General features: G+C 41.7%; 1 protein-coding gene across 1 annotated transcript in view; it reads left to right on the top strand.

Annotated features, from left to right (window-relative positions):
• IFI35 (interferon induced protein 35) overlaps window positions 1-24,983 on the top strand; it is a 504,650-nt gene that overhangs the window by 266,722 nt on the left and 212,945 nt on the right. Inside the window, exon 5 of the mRNA XM_044054662.1 lies at window positions 23,649-23,799. Within this exon, the coding sequence (XP_043910597.1) occupies window positions 23,649-23,799 (151 nt within the window). The remainder of the gene's footprint in view (window positions 1-23,648; window positions 23,800-24,983) is intronic.

Raw genomic sequence — 24,983 nt, 5'->3', positions numbered from 1 at the left:
AGGAGTTCCAGTTAATGTTAAAATCTCCAAGTATAATGGTTTCTTGGGGGTAGTTACTTGAGAGCCAGCTGAGGATAGCCTCTAATGTGTTGATGTTTTTGCCTGGGGGAAGATAGACGCATGATAGATATATGGCTTTGCTTTTGTTAGGCTGAACCTTAGTTAGAAGAATTTCTGCATTGTTGCAAAGAGGAGGTTTGGAGTCTAACAAGGTAACTTGTAATCCATTCTTATAAAGTATGGCTACACCTCCTCCTTTTTTAGTGTTACAGTCACGTCTTATGATATTATAGCCAGGGGGTAGAACTGCACTGTCTTGTATTGATGGATTAAGCCATGTTTCAGACAGACAGAGGATGTCAAAGGAATAAACATCAATAAGGGCATGCAGGTGAGCTATTTTGTTATTGATGCTATGAATATTAAGATGAGCTATCAGGAGAGAGTTGGGGGGCTTGGTAAGTGTCTGTGTGATTGAATTTGTTGGTGTATCAGGCTGTGTAGCTGTGATAGTGGTAAGACCTGGGTTAGGGTGTATATCACCATCTAACAGGGAGTGGACCTGAACTTTTAGGATGAGTTGTAGAAGTTTAAAAATTAGGTTCTTATTTTTTCTAGCTAGTGGGTTACATTGAGAGATGTGATGGAGTCTATGAAATATGGCTGCTGAGTACTTAGCTGAGCTGGGAGGTTGCTAACACTATGAGTGGAGCTGGGGTAAGGACAGAGGTGTGTGTGATGTGGGTATGCAGTCCTAGGAATCTATGGTGTTCGTAGAGAGTAAGTAGATAGGGAATGATAAGTATAATTAGGAGTAGTAATAAAGGTAAGAGTTTACAGGATCCTTGAGCCATTTGTTTAGGTTAAGGTGGTTAAATGTAGGGATATTTGTGGATAGAGTGGTAGGGTAATGGATAAAGGTAAATGAGTGATGGTTCTTTAAGGGGGAGTAGATAGGGGTAAAGTGAGAATATAATAGAGGTAATAGCACTTTAAGGGGAGGAGTTAGAGGTTGGTCCTAATGCATAGGGGTGTGGCAGTTAGAGTACAAGTGTAGGACCACTGGGGGCGGGTGGGATTTGGGGGCAGGGTAGGGGAGCGGAGTGAGCCTGCAGGGCGAACGGAGCGGGATGAGCCACAGAGGAGTTCACCCTAGGAAAACAATCAGAGGAGCAGTAAGCAAAGTTAAGTAAAGCAGCAGAGGGTAAGGTGACACAATGCCTTGATAATAGAATATACAGAGAGGGTTGGCAGTGAAGAATATTAGAAGAAAGAAAGAATAGAGTGGGAGTATTAGCTCTTCCAGAATATTAGAATCCAAGAGCCTGTAAGTTACTTAAAATTGGAGTCAGAATGGTGGTCTAAAGGAAACTATTGCCCTCTAGTGGACAAAAGCTGTATAGCAGAGGCAATATATACCGAGAAAAGAGTGCAGGGCAGTAAGTATGCTATAGAGGATTGAAGAGGAAGAACAGTAAAAATACTTGTAGTCTAAGAAGGGGGAAGGGGTGACAGGTATGGGAGCAGATAGTAAAGGCTGCCGGCTGTCCTGGCTGGTGAAAGTAAACTTACAACCTAGGATATCTCACACTAATTGTCTTAAGACTTTGGTTTAAAGTACGTACTTTACTTATAAATAAATTCCCTTGGGGACTGTAGCAGGGGGGAGGAAAGGTTCAGTTCCTTAGTTAGGGGAAACCGCAGTGTGTTGAGGAGAATAGTTGATGTAATGGGATCCTATCTCGCCTACATTCACAACAGATGGGTTCGGAGCCGATCCATCGGCTCCGACTCGGCAACTAATACACTAGCACGAAGTCTCTCATTGGCTGGGCTACTCCCTATCCCAGGATGCACTACACCTGCTTCCCCAGATCTCGTTTGCCGCTTAACAAGCTGGACGTGGTCTTGACTTGGCTGGAGCTAAGTGGTTCTTTTTACCTTATTGGTCCTTGACCTAGGGAATTTTGTCTATATTAACCAAACAGCTGTTTTAACAGCTATTTCTTACTAGTTCTTATTGTTTTTTTGTTGAGTGCTTGTTTCCAAAAATTTAATTTGTTCAGTCGGGCAAGGCCCGTTTAAGTTAGAGGGCCTTTGCCCTACCTTTTGAGTGCTTTTAGTTTTTATTAACTTTTGGTTAGTTGTTTTTTGGGCAAAGCTCGTTTAAATTAGAGGGCTTTGGGCCGTTTAACTTGTTTCAAATTGTTGTGAGGTAAACTTTCACCAGTACTCGCGCCAGTGTGTCTCGCGCTTTTCAGTTGGCGCAATTTGTGTGTAGTGCTATACTTGTTGTGGTAGAGTAGTATTTCCTTAGAGTTGTACTTGTTGTGGTCTGTATCATGTCTAAGGAACAAAAGTCAGGTTTTAAAAAATGCACTCGGTGCAAATATAAAATGTCCATTACAGACAGTCATTCAGTATGTGTTTATTGTTTGGGGCCGAAACATCTGCAAGAGACTTGTAGTGTCTGTCATGCGTTCTCATCTAGAGTTCTTCAAGAACGCAAGAACAAATTAATATTGAAAGGGCTTATCAAGCCTTCTTTTGAGGAAGCCTTAGATCTACCTGTTGCTTCCAAAAAGAAAAGATCGTCGGCTCCGACAAGTCCGTCGGAGCCGACTTCTAAAAAGACAAAATTGACCTCTTCTTCCTCGGCTCCACTGACTTCGGGGCCGAGGGTCGAAGGTCTGCCTCGATACCTACTACATCGGGTCCATTGCGTTCGGAGCCGCAAGTTGGAGTATCGAGAGGTGAATCACCTCCATCGGTTGCAATGGCTTCGGAGCCGGTGGAAGTTTGCAGCTCAGACTCTTCCCCCTCGGCTCCGGAGAAGGCTCCTTCGGTGCCGATGGTGGTCCATGCTGTGGTGGAGTCGGCGCCGATAGCATTGGAGCCATTTCGGAGCCGGTCCCCTTCTCTCTCGGAGCCGAGAGGAAAGTCTTCTCGATTGTCTACCTCCTCTAAATCATCGAGACTTTCAGATTCGGACCTGGATAGGGTTTTACAGAGGCTATTCCAATCTCCAGTGTTTACTAAATTGGTCTCGGCTCCAGCACAGTTAGCTTCGGAGCCGATACCCCCTCCAACACATTCGATTCCTCTTCCAACCTCCTCAGAGCCGTTGGAGTCGGTGGTGGTGGAGCAAAGTGGAGCCATACGGTTGGAGTAGAGACCCCTTCGAGGTCTCTCGGTTCCGACTGTGCTTCCTACCCTGTCCTCCGGTTCAGGGTTTGGTACTGCGACCTCTTCAGCCGGGCCCGAGGGGAATACTTTGGGATTGGGTGCTTCGGTGCCTAGTCTTCCTCTCGGAGCATCGGCTGCTGGAATTCCCAGTGCCATCGTGGCCTCTAGACCAGTGACCTCCTTGGATTCTGGAGGTCCGGCCTTTGAGGCCATGAGGAGCGCGCTGGCCATGCCTTTGCCGGTTCAGCAAGATTCTACCTCACCGCCCCTAGATTTGGAGACTGGTGCCTCTGTTGTGTTGCAGCCCCCCGGCAGCGGGGCCCCAGGGCCTGAGGATACCCCCATCGGGTTCCTTCTTCCGGGTGGTCCATCCAAAACTGCTTCGGACGAACCCCCACGGAAGAAATTGTGTAAGAGGAAGCACGTAGACTCCCAAGATGAGTCTATTACATCGGATACTGACCTCGATGATGCAGAAGGGTCCCCCAAATCATCTTCGGATGATATCTCTATCTCAGATATCTTGGAGATTCTGAGACAGAAAGGTGACTGGCAAGTCAAAACCCCTTCAGCTGAGGAGTCAGTCTTCCTCAAGGCCTTTGGGGCCCAGCCTTCCGCCTCCTGGGTGTCTCTGCCCTTCGATGAACTCCTTGATTTGGTTTCTCGAAGGGTGTGGGAACACCCTGATTCTGTGGAACCGGTGCCTGCGAGGCCCAATAAATTTTTGTCAGCCCCCCCCCAGAAGGAATTTCTCACAAAGGGTGTGCCTGTAGATGCTTTGGTGGTGGCTTCTGCCACACAGCAGGACGTGGCAGAGGCTTCAACGTCTGTTCATCCTCCTAATAAGGATTCTAGGAGTATGGATAGGTACGGGAAGCGTACCCTGTCCTCAGCGGCCTTTACCTTACGGTCCCTGAACTACTTATGTCATTTTACGAGGCTCCAAAGGGATCTTCTGAAAGAGCTAAATGACTCTCTTGTTGGTAACCTACCTGAGGCGCTGGCCCCGACTGTTGGCGCACAGATGACTACCCTCTTTTCTATTGTTAACTCGTCCATGAGGCTCATTTCATATGCGGCCGAAGGGGCGAGTAGAGCAGCGGGAACAGGCGTTGCCCTCAGGAGACAAACCTGGTTACGCTTGTGTTCGTTCATGGAGGCCTTCAAGTCTTCCTTCGCCGACGCCCCCTTTGATGGGTCATCTTTGTTTGGACCCAAGGTGAAGGACACACTAACTCGGTGCGAGCAGGAGGGCAAGACTTTGACTGCCGTTGGGGCCCGATTTTCCGCTCCTTCTAGGCCTTACCCCAAGGCTGGGAGAGGAGGGAAAATGTGGTTTAGAAAATCTCAGAAGTCTTTCCCTACTCCACCCAGTGATTCCCCCTCCAGAGGCGGGGGGGGGGATTTTGGAAGACGCCGCCCCAGAGGTGGCAGAGGCCCCTGTAACTCTGGAGACCGCGATTCCTTTCGTGGTTCTTCATACAACCAGCGTTCCTGAGTTGTTGCCCGACTGTGCAACTCCGGAGCCAGTCGGGGGTCGCTGGCGCACCCACAAGCTTGGGAATCCATAACAAGCGATCAGTGGGTGCTTCGCATTATTACCGGAGGTTATATCATCCCCTTCAACAAACCCCCCCTTTCTTTAAGGGAAATCCTGGACGTACCACCCAGTCAGCGGGATCAGGCAGCATTAGAGGTTTCAAAGCTGCTAGAAAAAAGAGCCATCCAGCCTGTCCCCATCGACCAGATCGGATCAGGAACTTACTCAAAATTATTTTTGGTACCAAAAAAGACAGGGGACTTCAGGCCCATTTTGGACCTCAGTTCATTGAATCGTTTCGTAAAGAAGTCCAAATTCGAATGGTCACTCTTCAATCTATTCTTCCTTTGCTGGAAAAGATGCATGGATGTGCTCCATAGATCTCCAGGACGCTTACTATCACAGTCGGATAGCGCAAGAGTCCAGGAGACACGTACGCTTCGGGCTCGGAGTCAGGCATTTCCAATTGCGAGCACGGCCCTTTGGTCTTACCACAGCCCCAGGGTGTTCACCAAGTGTCTGGCAGTGGTAACTGCTCACCTGAGAAGTCTGGGATTCCAGGTGTTTCCTTATCTAGACGACTGGCTCCTTACTGCCACCTCCGAGCATCTACTACTCCAAGCGCTCAGAGCCACGTTCACCTTGGGCCGTTTCTTGGGGATCACGTTCAATTTGCAAAAATCTGTACTACAGCCATCTCAGCGTATTACTTTCATAGGCGCAGACTTAGACACAAAAGAATGCGCCTTTTACCGGCAGCAAGAATTCAGGTCTTACAAGATCAAGTCAAATCCTGTCTCCCCTACAAAGAGCCCCGCCCATCGGATCCTACAACTGTTGGGCTCGATGGCGACCATACTTTTAGTTCCCTTGGCCAGACTTCACATGCGAATTTTACAATGGCTACTGTCGGTTCAATGGTCTTATCAGGAACTTCCCTTGAACCACTTGATCATAATCACGGAAAGTTGCCGCGGAGATCTGCATTGGTGGCTTCTCCAATCAAATCTCGACCAGGGGCGACCCTTCATACCTCAACGTCCCGTTGCCACTGTGACTACGGACGCCTCCCAGGTAGGGTGGGGGGGTCATTACCTGGACAGGTCGGTCCAAGGCACATGGCAGATCCAGGAAACACATTTGCATATCAATGTCCTGGAGATGAGAGCGGTACTATTGGTACTCCAAGCTCTCCATCACGCTCTCCCACAGGGCCCGATTACTATCCTATCCGACAACATGTCGGTGGTGTGGTACATAAACAAGCAAGGTGGAACCAGGTCTTACCCACTATGCAGAGAAGCCATGAGACTTTGGCACTGGGCGGTAGCTACCAACCGCTTTCTAATGGCAATGCACATACCGGGGAAGTCCAATGTGATTGCGGACAGATTAAGCAGGACCATTCTTTTACCCCACGAGTGGTCCCTCAACCAGGGTATAGCTGCAAAAATCTTCGACAGATGGGGTCTTCCTTGCTGCGACCTGTTTGCCAGCCCTCACAATGCGAAATGCAGAGAGTTCTTCACACTGTTTCCTTCTCAGGGACAGATTCCCAGGGACGCTCTGACTCACATTTGGCCCCGGTCTTCTACGCCTTCCCTCCGTTCCCCCTCCTACCGAGGGTGATACAGAAGGCCATTTACATGGAGAGCGAGATGATTTTGATTGCCCCGCACTGGCCTCGTCAAGTTTGGTTTCCTTTCCTACAGAGGCATGCGATAGAAGGTCCATGGTTTCTGGATCCGGTGCCAGACCTGTTGACTCATCAGTCAGGACGGCTTCATCCGCCTCTCAGGTCCCTGAAGTTGGCAGCATGGTTACTCCACTTCCATCCTTAGTCCGAGACAATGCTCTTTCGCCGGACGTGGTCCACATACTGTCTTCTTCTCATAAACCTTCCACCATCAAACTTTATTCCAGTAAATGGAAAAGGTTTGCCTTCTGGGCTCAAGAATGGGGTATAGATCCTCTCACTGCACCAGTATCGGAGGTTCTGAATTTTCTGGCCTCCCTTTTCAGTCGGGCTCTTCAGTTTCTACCATTAAGGTTCAGTTAGCGGCGATCTCTAATTTTCATGCTTCATTTGAACCTTCATTGATGTCTCACAAACTTTGTAAGGCTTTCCTTAAAGGGGCTTGGCTCCTTAGGCCTCCTTTATCTCATCCTGTCCCCCCTTGGGATTTGAATATGGTTCTTGCTGCCCTAACTGCCCGTCCTTTCGAACCAGCTGCTACTTGTGATTTAAAATTTCTGTCTTGGAAAACGGCCTTTTTTAGTAGCCATAACATCTGCTAGGCGAGTTTCAGAACTTCAAGCTCTTTGTTCTGATCCTCCCTATTTGATTTTTCACAAGCATAGAGTTTCATTGAAATTAAACCCTGCATTTATACCAAAAATGGCCTCCTCTTTCTGTATTCAACAAACTATAGAACTCCCTGTCTTTTTCCCAGAATTCTCTAATAACACAGAATATACTTTGCATCAATTGGACGTACATAGACAACTGCGTTTTTATTTGAATAGAACCGCTCAAACGCGGAAATCAAATCAATTGTTTGTTTCCTTTGCAGTGAACAAATTGGGTCAACCAGTAACAAAAACCTCCATATCTAAATGGATTAAAGATTGTATCATTTTTATTTATTCACAGGCTAACAAAGACCTTCCCTTTCCAGTCAAGGCTCATTCTACCAGGGCAATGGCTACTTCCGTAGCTTTTCACTCCAAGTTATCAATAGATGATATTTGTGCTGCAGCAACCTGGACTTCTCCGCACACTTTCATTTCTCATTACAAATTGGATGTGGTTTCTCGAGGCAGAGCTTCCTTTGGTTCCACAGTTCTCAGGAGTGTGTTCCAATGAGCCACCCGGGATGTAGGTGCTAGGACGCTGTCCCATCTGTTGTGAATGTAGGCGAGATAGGATCCCATTACATCTTTTAGTTATGTACTTACCATAACTTCGGATGTATGGGATCCATCTCGCCTACATTCATAAGTACCCACCCTCCTTCCCCCTTCCATTCGGATTTAGTGGAGCTGTAGTCTCTTTTTTCTTGGAGATCTTTCTTGAAGAACTTTAGTTGGTTATAGTGACTACTAATTTTTCTGTGTTTGCATGGATGTATGAAAGCGAACAAACAAGATCTGGGGAAGCAGGTGTAGTGCATCCTGGGATAGGGAGTAGCCCAGCCAATGAGAGACTTCGTGCTAGTGTATTAGTTGCCAAGTCGGAGCCGATGGATCGGCTCCGAACCCATCTGTTGTGAATGTAGGCGAGATGGATCCCATACATCCGAAGTTATGGTAAGTACATAACTAAAAGTTTTCAGCACGCAGGGCAAGTTCTCCTTAATACTGGGAAACCAGGTTGAGCAGCTGGGAGTATAAAGGGAAAAGAGAGACAGTGGTAAGACACACAGAGAGATAAAAAATAGACAGTTACACAGGTTTATTAAGTAGTAACTTGAGCATAGAACAGAGATTAACTTGCATAGTAAAACAGTCTTGACTGCACATATTACAATGTCTCTATCAGTGATAATATTCAAGCAAGACACTTATAAAAGCAATATAGTTCAGGAGCAATAAAGGTTAAACTCTTCTATGACTCAGTCAAAGATTACATTCAGCAAGACACTTGTTAAAACAGCATATCTCTGAAACAATAAGGTTCAACTTGTCTTATAACTCTCTATCATGTTTGCATTTGTTATTTGTATAGATAGATATTTTTGTTTTAGAAAGGTAGGCTTCTAATTTGTCCTCCTTATTTGCACACATCATTGTTAATTAGGCTAGTCAGTATAAGGTGCTTGGGCAGAGGATGCTGTGATTTCTGTCGTATGTATAGTAATAGTATGCAATAGGAAATACTGCTCTATATAACTATACAGTGGTAAACAATAGCTCTGCACTTATCAGACTAAAAAGAAAATGAGATTCCACCATCATGGAAACACTGTGTAATATCCCCTATGTTGAAACAAGGGAAGGATCCTGAACAATGTACTTCATCCAGAGCAAAACTACTTTTGAGTATTGATTATAAGATCTTTATGTCTATTTATATTAACAGATTGAAGGATTCAGTTAAAGTTTTGGTTAATGGTGATCAAACTGGTTTTATATCTAACAGCAAAACGCATGATAACATGAAAATATTAATAGCAATCATTGATGTTGCTAAAATAAGTAATTCAAAATTAACTATAATAAGTCTTAATTTAAAAAAAAAAAGCTTTTGATTGTCAATTTGATACATTTATTTAAACCTTTATAAACGTATGGATTCCCATTTGAATTTATTACGATATTTAAAAAATATGTATATCAAATCTAAAGCTTTTGTTAAGATAGGTTTATTTGTTTCTTATTGGCTTGATATTATGAAAGGTACTAAACCAGATTGCCCACTTTTGTCATTATTATTTGCCCTCGTCATACAACTCTTTGCAGACCACACAGAAATAATGTTAATATTGAAGGTTTTAAAGGTAATGAATCTAAAATACAACTCTGTTGATGATATTCTGTTAACAATAGGCAGCATAAATAATTCTACAATTGAAAAACTAAATTCTATAAACATTTTTGATGAAATATCTAAGATGAAATATTTAAGATGAAATGTCATAATTCTAAAACTGAAATGTTATTATTTATTCAGGAAATAAATTATCAAATCAAGATTATTAGTCCTGATTTAGTTAAAACTTAAAATGTTTAGGAATTCATATCTGTAATAACTTAGGCTCTCTTGTTAATGAAAACTACTCTATTATGATTGCAGAAATGAAAACTCTTATCAATAAATGGAATAATTTGTTCTCCTGTGAAGATAGACTATTGCTAATTAAATAATAATATCTAAAATAGTGTATATTATTTAAACATTAGCACTGATTTCAGATAGCAAAATTGTTAATAAAATAAATAAGCTATTACTTATGTTTTATGGCATCCCACTAGACTGCAAACTGTCTTGGCAAATCATATTAGACCCTGAGAAAATAGAGAACAGGCTTACCAAATGTTTAACTTAATGCCGGTTGTCACTTCTATTAATTTTTCTACTTTGGATTGATAACTTCAGTAATGCACAGCGGAATTAATTAATGAATGTATTTGTGTAAATTCTACATTAAAATCAGTCACATCTCCTTTAGTGCTCATAAATAAAATGTTATAATAAAAATACATATTTTGAAGGTCCTTCCAATATATTAACTAGTTCCAATTTTATTAATGTAATTTTAAAATCTTTAGGAAATTTATAAGAAAAATTGACTTAATTGTTCTTTTTCATTTTTCGATTGCATTTAGTATGCCTCACTTAATATTGGAATTTAAGCAAAATCTATTTTTGTTCTAACCACTTAAATGGGTCTAATATTTTATTGGTAGAAATACTGATAATTTGCCATGTATAAGTTATTTATTTATTCATAATTGTATATGTTTAGACATAAAGAGATAATTAATGCCTGATATAGTGCATAACAATTATCCCAAACATTTAGATTGTTGATCATTAATGGGACTGGAGAGTTAAAACCACTTCTTTATAAATTAACAATCTAATTTAGAAATCAAATGTAATCATGCATATTAGAATTATATTATTATGTATAATCTTAATATTAATAATGATAACATTAAGGTTTTAATTTTGAACTCTGTAAGATTTACTACTAGATTTTTCTGGTGAATTTTTGCCAGGAAATATTTACATAGAATTGTGATTACTCCTTTTAAGATAAAAAAAATTAAAAAGTAAAGAAATAACATGTGGAGATCTAAAAAGTTTCTAAAGGTTAATTGGTATAAAATATTTTTTAGCTGTGGAAAAATAAATGCTGGGATGAATTTTAGAACTTTGAAAGCGTTGTGGTCCCATAATTATGTAATTTGTGAAACATTATTACTAGAGAATGTAAAATGCTTTGTTTTGCTGATATTAGTTAAAATGTCACAGCTTTTTTTTCTTTTGTATACAGCCGTATTTCCCACCTCTTTGAAAGAAATGAACCCAGGGATTCAGTAATGCCTACCACAATCCCTTCTGTGAGTGACTAACCACTCTCAGTAACTCTCTCTGATTTAGTGACAGGCACACAGCAGTGATTTTTCCAATGTCATTGCAGCTAAACATATCTCTGAATATCTTTTTCCACAGTCATGTACACTGCACCACCTGCAGTAGTCAATTTATGTGGCCACAGCCCATGTCTTTGAGTCCTAGCTGTTGTGTATTGAAGTGATCCCTGCAGAAGGGGCATGTCCTCTTATCCGAAAGGAAAATGGCCTTAGAGAGAATTATTGCATTTAGGGGTTAAAGGGTACTGGAGGGTCTGTCTTGCATCCCACTTGTATACCACTGAGTGGTAAAGGCATTTTCAGCTTCAGTTTGTGTCAAGAAGTCTATTTTTGTAATATCTTCATATTTAATGTGCCTCACATTGCTGATATTTCTTTTTACATACTGTCTGTTGATTAAATGATATAGAGCATCTTAACAAATGAAGCCATGAGTAAACAAAAGCAATGTTGTCTTCATTTTTTAAGAGGCTCTATATCATTCTCAAAAATATAATTGAAAAACCCAGTGCAGGTGGTAGGACTCCAGCAGAAGAGATACAAGTTGTGGGGAAAGACTAAGAAACATAAGGAAGCAATAGGACCACCTGTGTCTCTTTTCTTATCATATTATCTTTACTAACAACAACTGTAGGAATAAGAATTTCTTCTAGTCAGAACACTACCAAATTACTGTATTTTTATAATGCAACAGTTTCATACAGAACAAGAAGGGATCTTCAGTACAACAACTTTAGCTAAAGGAAGTAATAGGACCACCTGTGTCTCTTTTCTTATCATATTATCTTTACTAATAACAACTGTTAGCTAAATAGAAAGCAAGCTTTGACAATACACAAACATATAACATAGCTTCAGACCAGTTGTTTTACATTAGGAAGGTTTGTGGCCTGCACTGTGGTGGCAGGACAGGTAGCTTACAGCCTTCTAAGTTGGGAACTGCTGATTGAGGGCTCAGTGTCTGTTATTCTAAAAGTGTATTAGTTCTCGCTTAAGCACTTGGGCTTCAGGCCAGTTATTTTACATTAAGAAGGTTCGTGGTCTGCACTCTTGTGGGAGGAGAGGCTGGACTCTGCCCTTCTGAGCTGGGAATTTCTGGTTAAAGGCTTATAGTGCCTGCATATTTGAACTGTTTCTTACTGAAATTGGTACACCTTGTTTGCTGCAGCATAGACTAGATCCGGGCCTGCTGAATCTAGCTTTGTTTGTATGCTTGTTGTTTGTTTGCTTGTTATTTCCTTGAAATGCTAATTCCACCTAAAACGCAGCTTTTCAGCACTTCTGTGGATCCCTAGTGATATGTGCATTGCTTACTGTACTTATTTCCTTGTTTCACTTGAAAGAAAGTTACTGTTTGTCGTTTTTGCATTTAAGTTACCTGTAACACATTGCATTTAAGTTACCTGGCACTTGCTCACTAAAGCAATTATATAAGTCAGCACTAAAAAATTAAAAGCACTACACCCTCACAAACTCCTCTTGAGTACCTTGTTCCCCATTTGCCCTTTTTTTTCAATTATAAAGGAATTCCCAATACTATTCTAGCATGTCCAAAGGTCAGTCGTCAATCTCCTCTCCGGTCCAGCTGGTGAATCTGGGAATCCTGAGGCAGTGTTACAACTGCCTCCTGTACACAGACAACCCTCTCCTCCTCCCAACAAATTCCAACACATGTGAGAGATGCAACCATATAGCCAAACTGGAGGCTAAGCTCTCTCAACTCAGTACTGGCATAACCAGTCAGGAGGAGAAGGAAACCACACTCACTACAATTCCCGTCTCACATAGACCTACCACGACAGCAAACCAAACACATAAACATACTCGGAGGCTCTAAATAAAAATCTGCATAAGCAGCAGAGACCTCCAAAGCAGACACCCAAGCAACCGCTACCCCAAAACAAAACACGTGCAACACATAGCTCACAAAGCCAGTGTGCCGAATAGTCACAGCCCTTAAGGCTAAACAACACACCTGATACACTTGTAATAGGTGACTCTATCGTCAGGCACACTGACGTCCCACTCACCAGGCTGAACAAGGAGAAGGTCACGGTGAGCTGCCTGTCGGGCGCTAGGATCCGCCACATAACACAAGCACTCAGGTCACTCCAAGGCAAGTAAAAATATGACTCAGTCATTGTCCATGCTGGTGTGAATGCCTGAGACGTACCTCCCTGGACTACATGAAAAAAGACATAGAGGAGCTCTCTGAGCATGTAGCCCAAGCCGGTATGACCCTGACCTTGAGTAGCATCTTACCTTCACCAAGAATGATGCCACAATATGAAGACAAGATGATCAATTTCAACAATTGGCTTAAGTATTGGTGTCATTCAAAGGGGATCCAATGCCTGTCAGCCTGGGATGACATGCTCGACAAGCCACAATGCTTTGCTAGGGACGGCTTGCACCTGTCACCCCTGGGGTTTTGGATATTGGCAAAGGCTCTTGCCACCCCCATAGTGCCTTTTTTAGGCAAGGCTCAAAAGACAAACCCACCTCCATAGGTATCACAAGGGATAAGAAACTAAGAGTAATGCTACTCAACGTCAGAAGTCTAAACCTCAAGATGCACGCACTCGAAACTCTCCTTAGCATGGAGAACATCGATATCTGTGCAGTAAAAGAAACCTGGTTCAAGGCTCCTGAGAGCACCCCAGCACTACCAGGTTATACCTCATACCATGCTTTTTGTCCCCAAAACTTGGACCGAACCACAAAAGGAGGGGGAGTATCAATATTCGTCAAAGATACCCACACCTCCAGGTTGGTGGCACAGCACGAAGCATCAGAGACTATCCATGTGCAACTAACAGTGGGTAAAACTGCCTTCCAATTTATAGCCTGCTACAGACCACCCTCCTAAACCCAGGAACCCCAGTCGGCCTTCCTGAGAACACTGGAAAATATGAAGGTCTCTCCAAACACCATTATATTGGGCGACTTCAACTACCCAAATATAGACTGGGAGCATTACTCTAGCTCCAACACCCTAGCCCAAAGGTTGCTAGAATTTATAAACTCAAATGCTATGGAACAACTTGTTACCACTCCCACAAGAGGGGAAAACATACTGGACCTGATCATCACCAACATGGGGGGCTCCAGACCAGAAGTGTATCCCTCACTGGTAAGATCAGACCATAAACTAATCTCACTGGATTTTCACATCCAGACCCCACCCCCTGCCCAGAAAACCACAGTGAAAAACTTCTCTAAAGCAAATTTCACACTCCTCAAAACCGAGGTGGAATCCTTCAAAGCCCCCGGGCCTGTGAAAAATACAGCCCAGACTGCAGAATCCTTTATAAACGCATTCTATGAACACCTTCAGGAATGCATGGATCATGCAATCCCAAATAAAACCAAGACCCAATCCTCCAAAGGCAGACGTCCTGTCTGGTGGACCCCAGCCATAAACAAACTATACAACAGAAGGAGGAAGCTACTACATGATAGAGCAAAATCCCAAAAAGGGAAGGCATCTCTGATCAGTATTAGCAAAAAACTATGGGCACTCATAAAATTGTCTAAGGCCAGCTTCGAGAGAAAAATTGCACAGGACACTAAGGATAATCACAAGGCTTTCTTTAGTTATGTTGGGAACCTGGATGGGAATTCCCAGATATGCTCAGAATTAGTCCAAAATGACAAAAAATACACCGAACCCACAGACATTGCCAACATCCTAGCTGACAGGTACAGCGCAAACTCCCCCCCCCCCCACCAAAAGTGCAAATATCTATCCCAGCAGAGTGCTGCTCCCCTGACATCTCAGATGCTCAGGTAAGAGCCGCCCTCTCCAAAGCAAAAAACATAGCATCAATGGGACCAGACGGTGTCCCGGGCTGCATCCTACATGAACTCCAAGAAGAGCTAAACCCAAACATAAAACTACTGTTCAATCTCAGCCTTACTACAGGATATGTACCCAAAGAGTGGCATACAGCAACAGTGGTCCCTCTCCACAAAGGTGGTGCCTCAACGGATCCTGGAAACTATCGCCCCATAAGCCTGACTAGCTTGGTCTGCAAAGCTATGGAAAGGATCATCATGGACCTCATAAATAAAGATATTGGGGACCTACAGACACTGGATCCTACCCAGTTCGGCTTTGTTAAGGGCAGATCCTGCCTCTTAAACCTGGTCGATTTCTTTGAAACAGTCACCAAGGCCATTGATGAGGGGAAGGTGGTCCACACAGCCTACCTGGACCTCGCAAAAGCCTTCGATACAACACCCCACTCGGGCATTATAGATAAGCTCACCAGCTTAAATATAAACCCCTATGTCACTAGATGGGTTGCAAACTGGCTCAAGGACAGAACCCACATGGTTAGAATTGCTGGAGCCATGTCAGACTCTAAACCAGTTACAAGTGGCGTCCCACAAGGCTCAGTCCTGGGACCTCTCTTGTTCGGTATATATTTCTCGGAGGTACAGGCCAACACGGAAGGACTGTGGCTGACCAAGTTCACAGATGACTGCAAACTGGGCATCATAATTGACTCTCCAGCCGACACAAGCATCCTCCAAGAGGGCCTCATAGAAACAGACAACTGGTGCCAGAGCCATGGCCTCAAGCTAAACTCCAAAAAGTGTATAGTCATCCCCTTTGGCAAAAACAAAGTGCCCACAAATTACCACATAGGTGGTAATCCATTAAGTACAAAAGAAGTAATTAGGGACCTGGGGACCCAAGTTGATAGCAGTCTCTCATTTGACAACCACGTGGCCAAAGTGGTTAGAAAAACATTTTATATAGCCCACCTAATCATTAAGAGATTCACATCTAGATCAGGGGAGGTCATCGTGCCTCTTTACTCATCCCTCATCAGGCCCATAATTGAGTACAATGCCCCTTTTGGGATGTACCTTACCAGACACCTGCAGCAACTGGAAAGACCCCAAAAGTACCTCACCAAGAGGATCAAAGGGCTCAAACAGATGCCATATGCTGCCCGGTTAAAGAAACTCCAGCTCTACTCAGTGACATACCGCCTGCTCAGAGGCGATATGTGCCTGACGTATAAAGCCATGTCCAACCCGGAATTAATGGACATGCTGCACCTCAGAAAATCCAAATCCCATCGAGCTACGTGCTCGAGAGACTTGAACCTCAGCACTGAAGTAAATAGGACATGCTGAAGGGACAGATTCATAACCCAGAGGCTCCCTTCACTCTGGAATAAAATCCCAGTCCAGGTTAGGCAGAGTCCCTCATTGACTCTCTTCAAGAGGAATCTGGATGAGTGGATGGGAGATCGTAGGTTTACCCCGGGTATCACTTCTGCGTCACTGTTAGACAGAGGCACAGTATACTAACCTCGAAAAAGGGCATAGCAAAATTAATTTAAAATGGGTGGCGAAAGCCAAACACACTCTGGCTAGGCTTATAAATTCCCTAGGGCAGATAGCCTAGTATGAACCTATGAACCTATAATACTATAAAACATCTAGGAAGAGCAGCAAGTTTTTGTTTCCACCCTGCCACTGCATATTACTACAGCATGATCCTGTAGTATTTCTGACCCTTGGTGAATATAGTCTGTGTGGGATAAGTTGTACCATTTCCTTTTTAGAGATGGATGGGCCTATGCTTGTATATTCACTGGTTTTCCCAACAATGTTATATAGTAGGATGGTCTTTTTTCTAGGATCTTGTAATAACTTTTGTACCAGAAATAAGCAAGCATGATAAATTCTGATCCTGTCTAAAAAAATCTGGAGAATGAGGCCCATTGCTAAAAGAAGTACAACAGGGGATAAAATAATCTGTTCTGGCCAGATAGTGTAACAGATCTCCAAGAGGAATATCTTCATGGAAACCAAATCAGGGCAGTTCTAGAACATGTACCACCGATGCCTCGTTGCACTTACATTACACATCCAGCAAGCTGAAGAAGCTGAGGGAATCATTTTTGACAGTTTAACTGGAGTGTAAAATTGTTTTAAAAAAAAAAAAAACATTGCTGAAAACTCTAAACCTCCAGGACTTGGTGGCATATCTCGGGGCCAGGAGTAACTTACCCCAAAATTCTGAAGAGATTACCTACTGTAGATATTTTACCTTATAATCTTGTTGAGTTTGCATCCATATAAAGATGTTATATATTTTAGATATATCACATTTAAAAGAGGTTTGTGTATGTCTTGCATCTGCCCACCATGAAACTCACACTGGCTAGTCAGGTTTAGGAGTACAATCCATTAATGTATGACAAAAGAATCATATCAAATCCTCTAACATGGTTCTATCACCTGATACTACTCCCATTTTGTCTCTTAAATATGCTTGGCTAAACTACCCTTGCGTAAGTAAACTTATCATAACAGTAGATGTTATACTGGAGCACCATTGCAGTATTTTAAGTTGTATGTGTTTACCCTTCTCCTTGCAATGGCCAGCTTCTCAAAGCTTAAAGCACCTTCCATGTACTCTTTCTGCCAGGAGTGTGCAGGGTGGTGGTGTGCTAAAATCTGCAGTGCATATTTTACCTAGGAGGAGGTAAGCGCCCTGATGAATATGTGTGCTGGGAAACAGAAAATAATAACAAAAACTATATACAGAAGAGTGAAAACAACCAAATCCTGACAATATGGTACAGAAACATCATGATAGGCAGGAGGGAGTGACAGCTGCTGCACTAGTGATCCATTAGAAAATTTACTTTTATGGTCCGTTTACTTACACAACTTTACTAAGGGAGGAGGCCAGTACCAAAGACTCTCAGCCGCTGGAGTTTGGCCCTAGCAAAGTATGTTCTGGATATAGAATTTGTATCCAGTTTGTGTAATGCTTTGTAAGGGTGCATACAGAGGACCAATTGCTGCCTCTAGAGTCCACACCTTTCCAGAAAATCACAGGAGAAGCTAATGCTATGTTTGAATGAACTGTAACCCTGCCTGGAAGTGGCTCTTTTTTGGCGAACATAAAAAAATTAATAGCATGAGACAGCCTAGTAGAAGTAGTTGACTTTAACACTGGTTTCCCTTTTCTCTTACCTTAATAGGAGACATTAAGGTAAGCTGGTTAGCTCTCCTGAAGGACTGAGTTTTGTCTATGACGTATGTTAGTTGTCCATGTACATCCACAGAGTGAAGAATACTTTCTTTGGTTCAAAAAGAAAACTGGGAGAAGGCTAGTCTGACTGAAAGTAAACTCTGATATAACTTTAAGCAGAAAGTTGTGATCTGTTCTCAAAGAAACCTTGTCTGTGTGAAAATGAGTAGGGTTCACTCACTGTAAGAGCTTGTAACTTGGATACTTGCCTTACAAATTGTAGTGCTAGTCTTTCTTGATGCTTTCTGAGATCTTAGTTTCCCCCCCCTGCCTTAGTGGACAATCAGACTATACATATCTCATTTGATTACACTTAAGACATCTAATCCCCAAACCTGAGCATGTTGCTAAACCTATGGCTTACCCCTTGCCCTATGTATCCTGCTGGGATGACCTAAGCTGCCTCCCACGGGTTCTCCTAAACCCATGTGCATTGCTGGTTCCTCCCCACTGTAAAGGTCTGTTTTCTTCCCTGTCTCCTCAGTAGTGTTATACTCTCAATTTGCCACCCACATCCACATGTCTTCAGTTGTAGTGCTAAGGGCTTGTTCCTGACTAAAGGATTTGCAAAAGTAATTGCCGATTTCTCCAATATACTCACTCACATTTTCATTTGCCTTTTTCCTTTATTCTTTAAACTTTTTTTCTGTACAGTTCTGGAATTAGCTTATAACAAGCAAGCAAACGGTCTTTAGCTTTGCATAATTAAAAAGCATCACTAAGTTAAGAAACTGCATGCATTGCTTTACCCATGAGCAAAAGAGTTGAAAATCTCACCCACTGCCCTAGGTCATCTTTGTGCTGAATACACACCCTTTCAAAGGCACTTAAAAATATCTAAATTATCACTCTCCTTATAATGAGGAAGAGGTTTGTTACTGACCTGGACTTTTTGGATGAGATGTTCTCCCTCCCCATGATTCACCTACTTCTAATGTGGAATGAAAATCTTTTTATGCTGGCACTGTTTTACTCTCCTCTCTGCTTTCAGTTTTCACATTTACTCACCTGCCTCAAGTTATGTGTGCTTCATTTACAGTAATAGTCTTTATAATTCCAGGCGAGCTTCAAAGTCCTGCTGGGATGGAACTGACTCTCTTTGTTCAGTCTCCTGCAGATTCTGTCCATACTACAATGTGCCCAAAGCTGCCACCATCTCCTCTCTGGATATCTTCAACTGCTGAACTTCCTAGGCTTTACATTCATTTGCCAGCTAAGTTACTGACATCATAGCATACTTGCTGGCAGAGCTTATTTTCCATCGGTTCCTAAAGAAGCTGACTAGAAAATTATGTAACTTCTGTGCACAGCCAGACTTCTGTACTTTTCAGCTTGCAACTGAGAGGGTTAACACACACATCTTTGGTAACCCAACTGTTTTAGGCTGAATATCTCTAGTTCTAGTTTCCTAAACACTAGGCACCAAATGTGAAGGATATGTGGCAACATGCCACTAAATGTGACTTAGATGCTGTTACCCAGTCTGTTTCAGTGAGTAATCCACAAAATACAACCTTGGCATCAAGAGCATAGAGGGAATATGCACTACTATCCTGAGTATGGGTCCCCAACCTCCACACTGAAATTAGACTGCATTGCTCACTTACATAGCCAGACTGCTGTCTCTGTGAACCAATGTCTCATGGCTCTCCTCTATCCACAGCAGCTGTCTTTCACACAAAGTATTATTTTTGCACACCTACAAACGCAAACAATTTTCAGAGAAAGCTGGAAGAATTCTCAAGTTCCCCACAGTTTTCTTCTTGTTCCGGGTAGTACTGCTACCACCCTGTAAAGTCAGGAGCTTCCAGTTACCTGTCTTTTACCTTGCAAATTGATCTCTCTTTCAGTGGTACAGCCAAAGCCGTTTTTGAAGGTGTGCACTTTATAATTTGTTATTCCTGAATGTGTATAATGGTTACCTTCTTCTCAGCTAAGGAACAGTGCATAAACACACTTGTAATAAATGCCTGCCACAAGAGCTTTAAGAGAAATAAATGAATTTTACTTAAATAACAATGAAAATGCGCAAACAGGGTAAATATACATTGATTGGCACAAAAGGGAAATTAAAAGATGTTTAAGATGTTCTTCATATTGATCACTGCTTCAGTAGCCTAAGCACTGTATGGGTGATGTCCTGTGTAGGATATAACAGCAGGCCAGCTTCCAAAGTTTCAGGACGTCTTCTACATGCCCAAACCATTGGCTTGAGCTGAGCTGACTTAGAAGATTGCTTTGGGCACCAATTAATTCAGAGCTTTCCTGCTGTTGATAAGAGTGCTCCTCTGTGGGCTTTCATGGATCAAGAATCAGCTAACACTGTTCCATTGCAGGGCAGAACAATTCTCTTTGGGGAAGAAACATGCCACATTACTTTTTTGTTGTTTAAACTAAGTTTTTGTGAAAAAACAACTATTTTAAAGCTACTGAAAAATATTTTTATTAAATGACCCATTACATTTATGAACTTTTAAACAGGAGAGCACTTTTTCCTTTTGTGATAAAAAGTTGTTGAAAACAACTACTTCTGTGGGGAAAATGTGTTTATTTTACTTTCTTGGGCTGGGGAAAGCATTTAAAGTGCTGTTTGCAGTGTTTGCTTTTTGTGTGTGCTTTGGAAAAAGTGACTTTTTTTTTTTGCAACTTTCCAATTTTACTAAGTATTAAAGTCATGAATTCAGTGGTGATTTGCTTCAGCTGTGTCTCCGTTCTGATGCTGAGAGTGGTTTACTGAGTATTGCTGCTAAGCTTCCATGGGAATCAAACACCATTTTTAGTTTGACCATGGAACAAAGAACCAGTCCCTAGGATGGACATTCTTCCAGCCACAGAAAGAAAATGTTAACTAAGCAGCCTTTGTTATCACAGCAGGCTAATAATTTGCCTCAGCTGGAGGGGAGTGACTCTGCTGTGGCCAAAGCTGGTTCCTCAGATCTCTTATGATGTTGTTTATATAGCCACCATGGATTAAGGGTTCGCCATGGCCTCTGTGGCTGTTGGGGTCCCCTCAGTGGACAATAGAGAGACATTTTTGTCAGTTATGGGAGAAAGGGCAGGGAATGTGCCCTTGCTTAGCCAGAATGTTGTGCCATCCCTGGGAAAGATGCTGCTGGCAACACTAGGTCTGTTTGCCCCAACTCTCCTGTTAAAAAGAGATGGAAAACTAAACACGTAACTTCTTCTGTGGACAGGATTAATTTATTGGGCTTGGCTCAATGTCTTGTATAGGCATTTGATCCTTCTTGTAAGATGGTTTCTGATGAAAAGAAAAGGGATTCCTCTTTCCCTGAAGAATTCCACGATGCTGAATCTGTAGGGGCATGTGATGGAACAGGTGCATATTTTTTTTTCTTTGGGTTTCTAATTCAGATTCTGATGAGAGTATGGTATTTGAATCCCCCTGTGAGAGATTCACTTTCCCTGAGACTGTTTCTGGAGTATGCCAGTCCCACAGAAAATACTAAAAAACTGATGCATCTTGAATTCCCAGACCTTCACCCATCCCCCAATACTGCAAACATTGGATGATGTTTTTTTGTCACATCCTGTGAATTCCCTGACAGCCAACTTGCTGTCCCTAAAAAGCAGATTGAGTGTGCAAAGTTCTTCAGTATTTCAAGTTTTTATACACTCATCCCAGACATGACTCAGTAGGCAGCAGCTATAGCTTCAGTTGATTCCGCTGCTGCCAAGCATTTTAATTCTAATCCTTTCTCCTGGCAAGGATGGTGCAGCTATTGATAAGTTTTTTTTTTTTTGGGGGGGGGGGGTGTATGCTACTGCAACTTTGATTTTTAGAATTTTGAACTGTCAGGCTCATATGTTAGTTTATTCTGATTGTGAAAGTATGTGGAATGTTTTGGCTGCAGTTTTCTCTTGTGAGGAAATATTTGCTTTGCGTAGACTAGTTTTTTTCTGTTTCTTAGGTCACTACTCATTGTTTAAAGTGTGTTTTGACTCTGTGGATACTGCTTCCAGGGCTGTGACTAGTGGTACTATTTGTGAAGGTTTGCCTGGCTGCATTCTCAGAACCTCCCAGAAAATGTCAAATGAAAATTTGAACACTCCTTTGGGGAGAGATTGAGCTTTTAGAGGCTGTGAGGCAGAGGTTATCAAAAAGTATGATTAGAGGGGTAAGATGATTCAGGGAATTTCTAAAAAATGTTCAGCCCTCCTTCACTAAATTTTCGAAGGGACTTTCTGCTTCTGCTCCCTCATCCAATTTCAACAAGAAACAAAATAAACTGTATCAGCAAAACGTTGTATAGCAGCCATTTAAAAAGCAATGGTAGGAATGCTCCAGAACAAAAGCTGGAAACTTCCCAGAACACAAGGCAGTCAAATAAGGCAGAATGAGTACCTGACGGACATTGTCCCCCTCCCTCCCAACCTTGGCAGTCTCTTGCTCCACTTCTCTCTTTGGGAAAAGATTGTTGTAGCCAAATGGGTCCTAAACCTGATCCAGCTAAGATACAGGTGACAGTGGGAGGAAATTAATCTTTTCCAGGGGATTCTTCCTGATCCACAAGACAAAGCCCTTTGCTTATGTCTTGTCCTGTGTCATATGCTGTCTCGGGGGGGGGGGGGGGTTGAAGCAGTTTCACCTTCCCAGTTGAGAAAAGGATTTTATTCAAGAATGTTTTTATTGCCAAAGAATGAAAATTCCTGGGGACCAGTTTTGGACCATTCCTTCCTGAATCAGTTTGTGATATTACCCAAGTTCAAAATGCTTTCACTTCACAACCTGTTAACCCTTCTTCCTCATTTGAGTTTTTTAGTAACCTTAGATGTAAAAGATGCATATCATCACATTCCTATTCATCCAGATTTCAGCCATTTCTTAAGGTTTTGGTTTCTGGATCACATTTTCATTTCTCTGACATACCCATTAGGCTATCCATTGCTGCAAGAGTGTTCACAAAGTGCCTAGCTCCTGTTATAGACCATTACAGGCTACAGGCTAGCCACATTTTCTTTTATATTTGAATGATGTGCTCATCTTGGCAGAGTCCTTTTCAAATTGTCAGTAATATCTCACTTGGGTAAGAGATCTCCTAGAGAGGCTGGGATACCAAGAAAACATTCAAAGGTTTTTTTTTTGACTCCACAGGATTGTGTTTCTGGGGTGCCTGCCAGACACCTTAGTACAAAGAGCTTTTCTTTTACAGGAAAACAGATCTGTATTTAGATCTGTTCCAGTGCTTTTTCCACTTAGACTTCTGTTACTGAGAAGGACTACTTCGGAATTCTGGGCCTCATGGCATCCAGGATTCTCATGATACCGCTTGCAAGACTGTACTTCAAAAACATACAATGGAAACCAAAGTGTTTTTGTTCACAGCACCAACACCATTGTCTTTTCAAGTTCCAGTTCTAGGATTTGGTAAAGAGAGATTTTCTGTATTCAGTTTTCTTAACTGATAAACATAAGAAAGTGATGCATTATGGGAATGTTATTATTTTAATTTCCCTTTATTTTCCCTTACACACAGTTTAAAAGCTCATAGGTGATATACTGTGTCTCATCCCCTGATGAAGGGTTGATCTTGCATATAGCATCAACTGAGTCTGCAGTTTAGAATTAGAAGTTATGATGACATCTGCTGAATGCCATTTTTAGCACAAGCTTCAGTATAATCTAAGAGAATCTCATCTTGAGTAAAATAAATCATAGGTTTTAGCTTGCTTCTTATTTTACCTAACTAAAATTCTGAGAGCTACTGCTTATTTGCTATTTATGTTGTTTTTCAGGTCTCAAAAGCTGTTCCTGAGAGAAAAATGATTTTCAAGGGAAAGATAGAAAAGGGAACAGATGGCACTGCAAATAGATTTGATGTAATCCCCCAGATACGTTACCCTGTTGAAGGAGGAACTGCTGTGATAACATTTGAAGACTCAGATGGTAAGTTTTTATGAGGCTTCTTTTTAACTGTAGTCACTGTGAGGTTGTAACATGTGAAATGCTATTTGTTTGCAGTATCAAGGTTTCTACTATAATAATTTGAAATTAATCTGCCCGTATTGCAAAAGCACTGTTCAGGTTTAAATCTGTTTTTCACATTAAAAATGTCAGTGATTTTGCCATTTGGTGATTGTCATTTTGCTAAACTTTTTCTTTTGTGAATTTCAAGTCAGTATAATTTAACATTGTGTCATAAAATAATTTATCATATATGTATATGTGTGTGTATATATATATATATATATATATATATATCTATATATATATATATATATATGTGTGTGTGTGTGTGTGTGTGTGTGTGCGTGCGCATGTGTATATGTAAAATCATCATAATTAGGGAAAGGAAGAAAGGTGGGCATTGAAAGTAGATTTGATATAAACCCCCAGATGTGTGTGTGTGTACATATAGATTTTATAAAGTACATAAGATGCAGTATTTCACAAGCATTACTTAAAAAAACAGTAACTGACATACTAAAATATGCTATAATAGCTAATTTTCATATTTAGATGTAGTTAGATATATTCCTGTTCATCGTTCAGTTAATACAATGTAATCACTAAATGATTTGGGGTTTTGAGTAGTAAATATACAAACATTCTTGAAACAAATTTGTTAGAAAGCAAGGCTATCCACTGGACATGCATAAATCTTGATTAGTGCTATACACCAGTAAGGTAATATTTTTTAACAGTGGAATACATTGTAAAAGATCTAGTGCAGACCAACATAAACATAGGTCAACACATACTAGCTATTTGGAAAAAGATTGTGTCCCTTCAGGAACAGATACCATAATCATACCTCACAACTGTCCCTGATTTTCAGGGACGTCCCTGATTTTGACTCAAATTTTAGCTCTGTCCCTCTTAATCCCTCCTAAAACTAGTGACTTTTGGAGGAAAGATGGTAAATTACACTTAACGAATAATGACAATAAGAGTTATAGACATCTTTTACTTCAGAAAATGTGTATTAATTCATATGCTCTGATTCTATTAATGTTTCAAGTTAATAGCACTAATGTTTTAAAAGTGTCCCTGATTGTCCCTGACTTTTTCTTGACTTGTCCCTGATTCTGTTGAAATTTGTCCCCGATTGGTTGAGAGGTCTGACCATA

The sequence above is a fragment of the Protopterus annectens genome, chromosome 13.part0 (genome assembly GCF_019279795.1).
Source record: "Protopterus annectens isolate FY-2018-M chromosome 13.part0, PAN1.0, whole genome shotgun sequence".
Classification (NCBI taxonomy): Eukaryota; Metazoa; Chordata; order Ceratodontiformes; family Protopteridae; genus Protopterus; species Protopterus annectens.
Note: the sequence above shows the minus strand (reverse complement) of the source record. Positions and strands in the feature narration are given on the sequence as shown.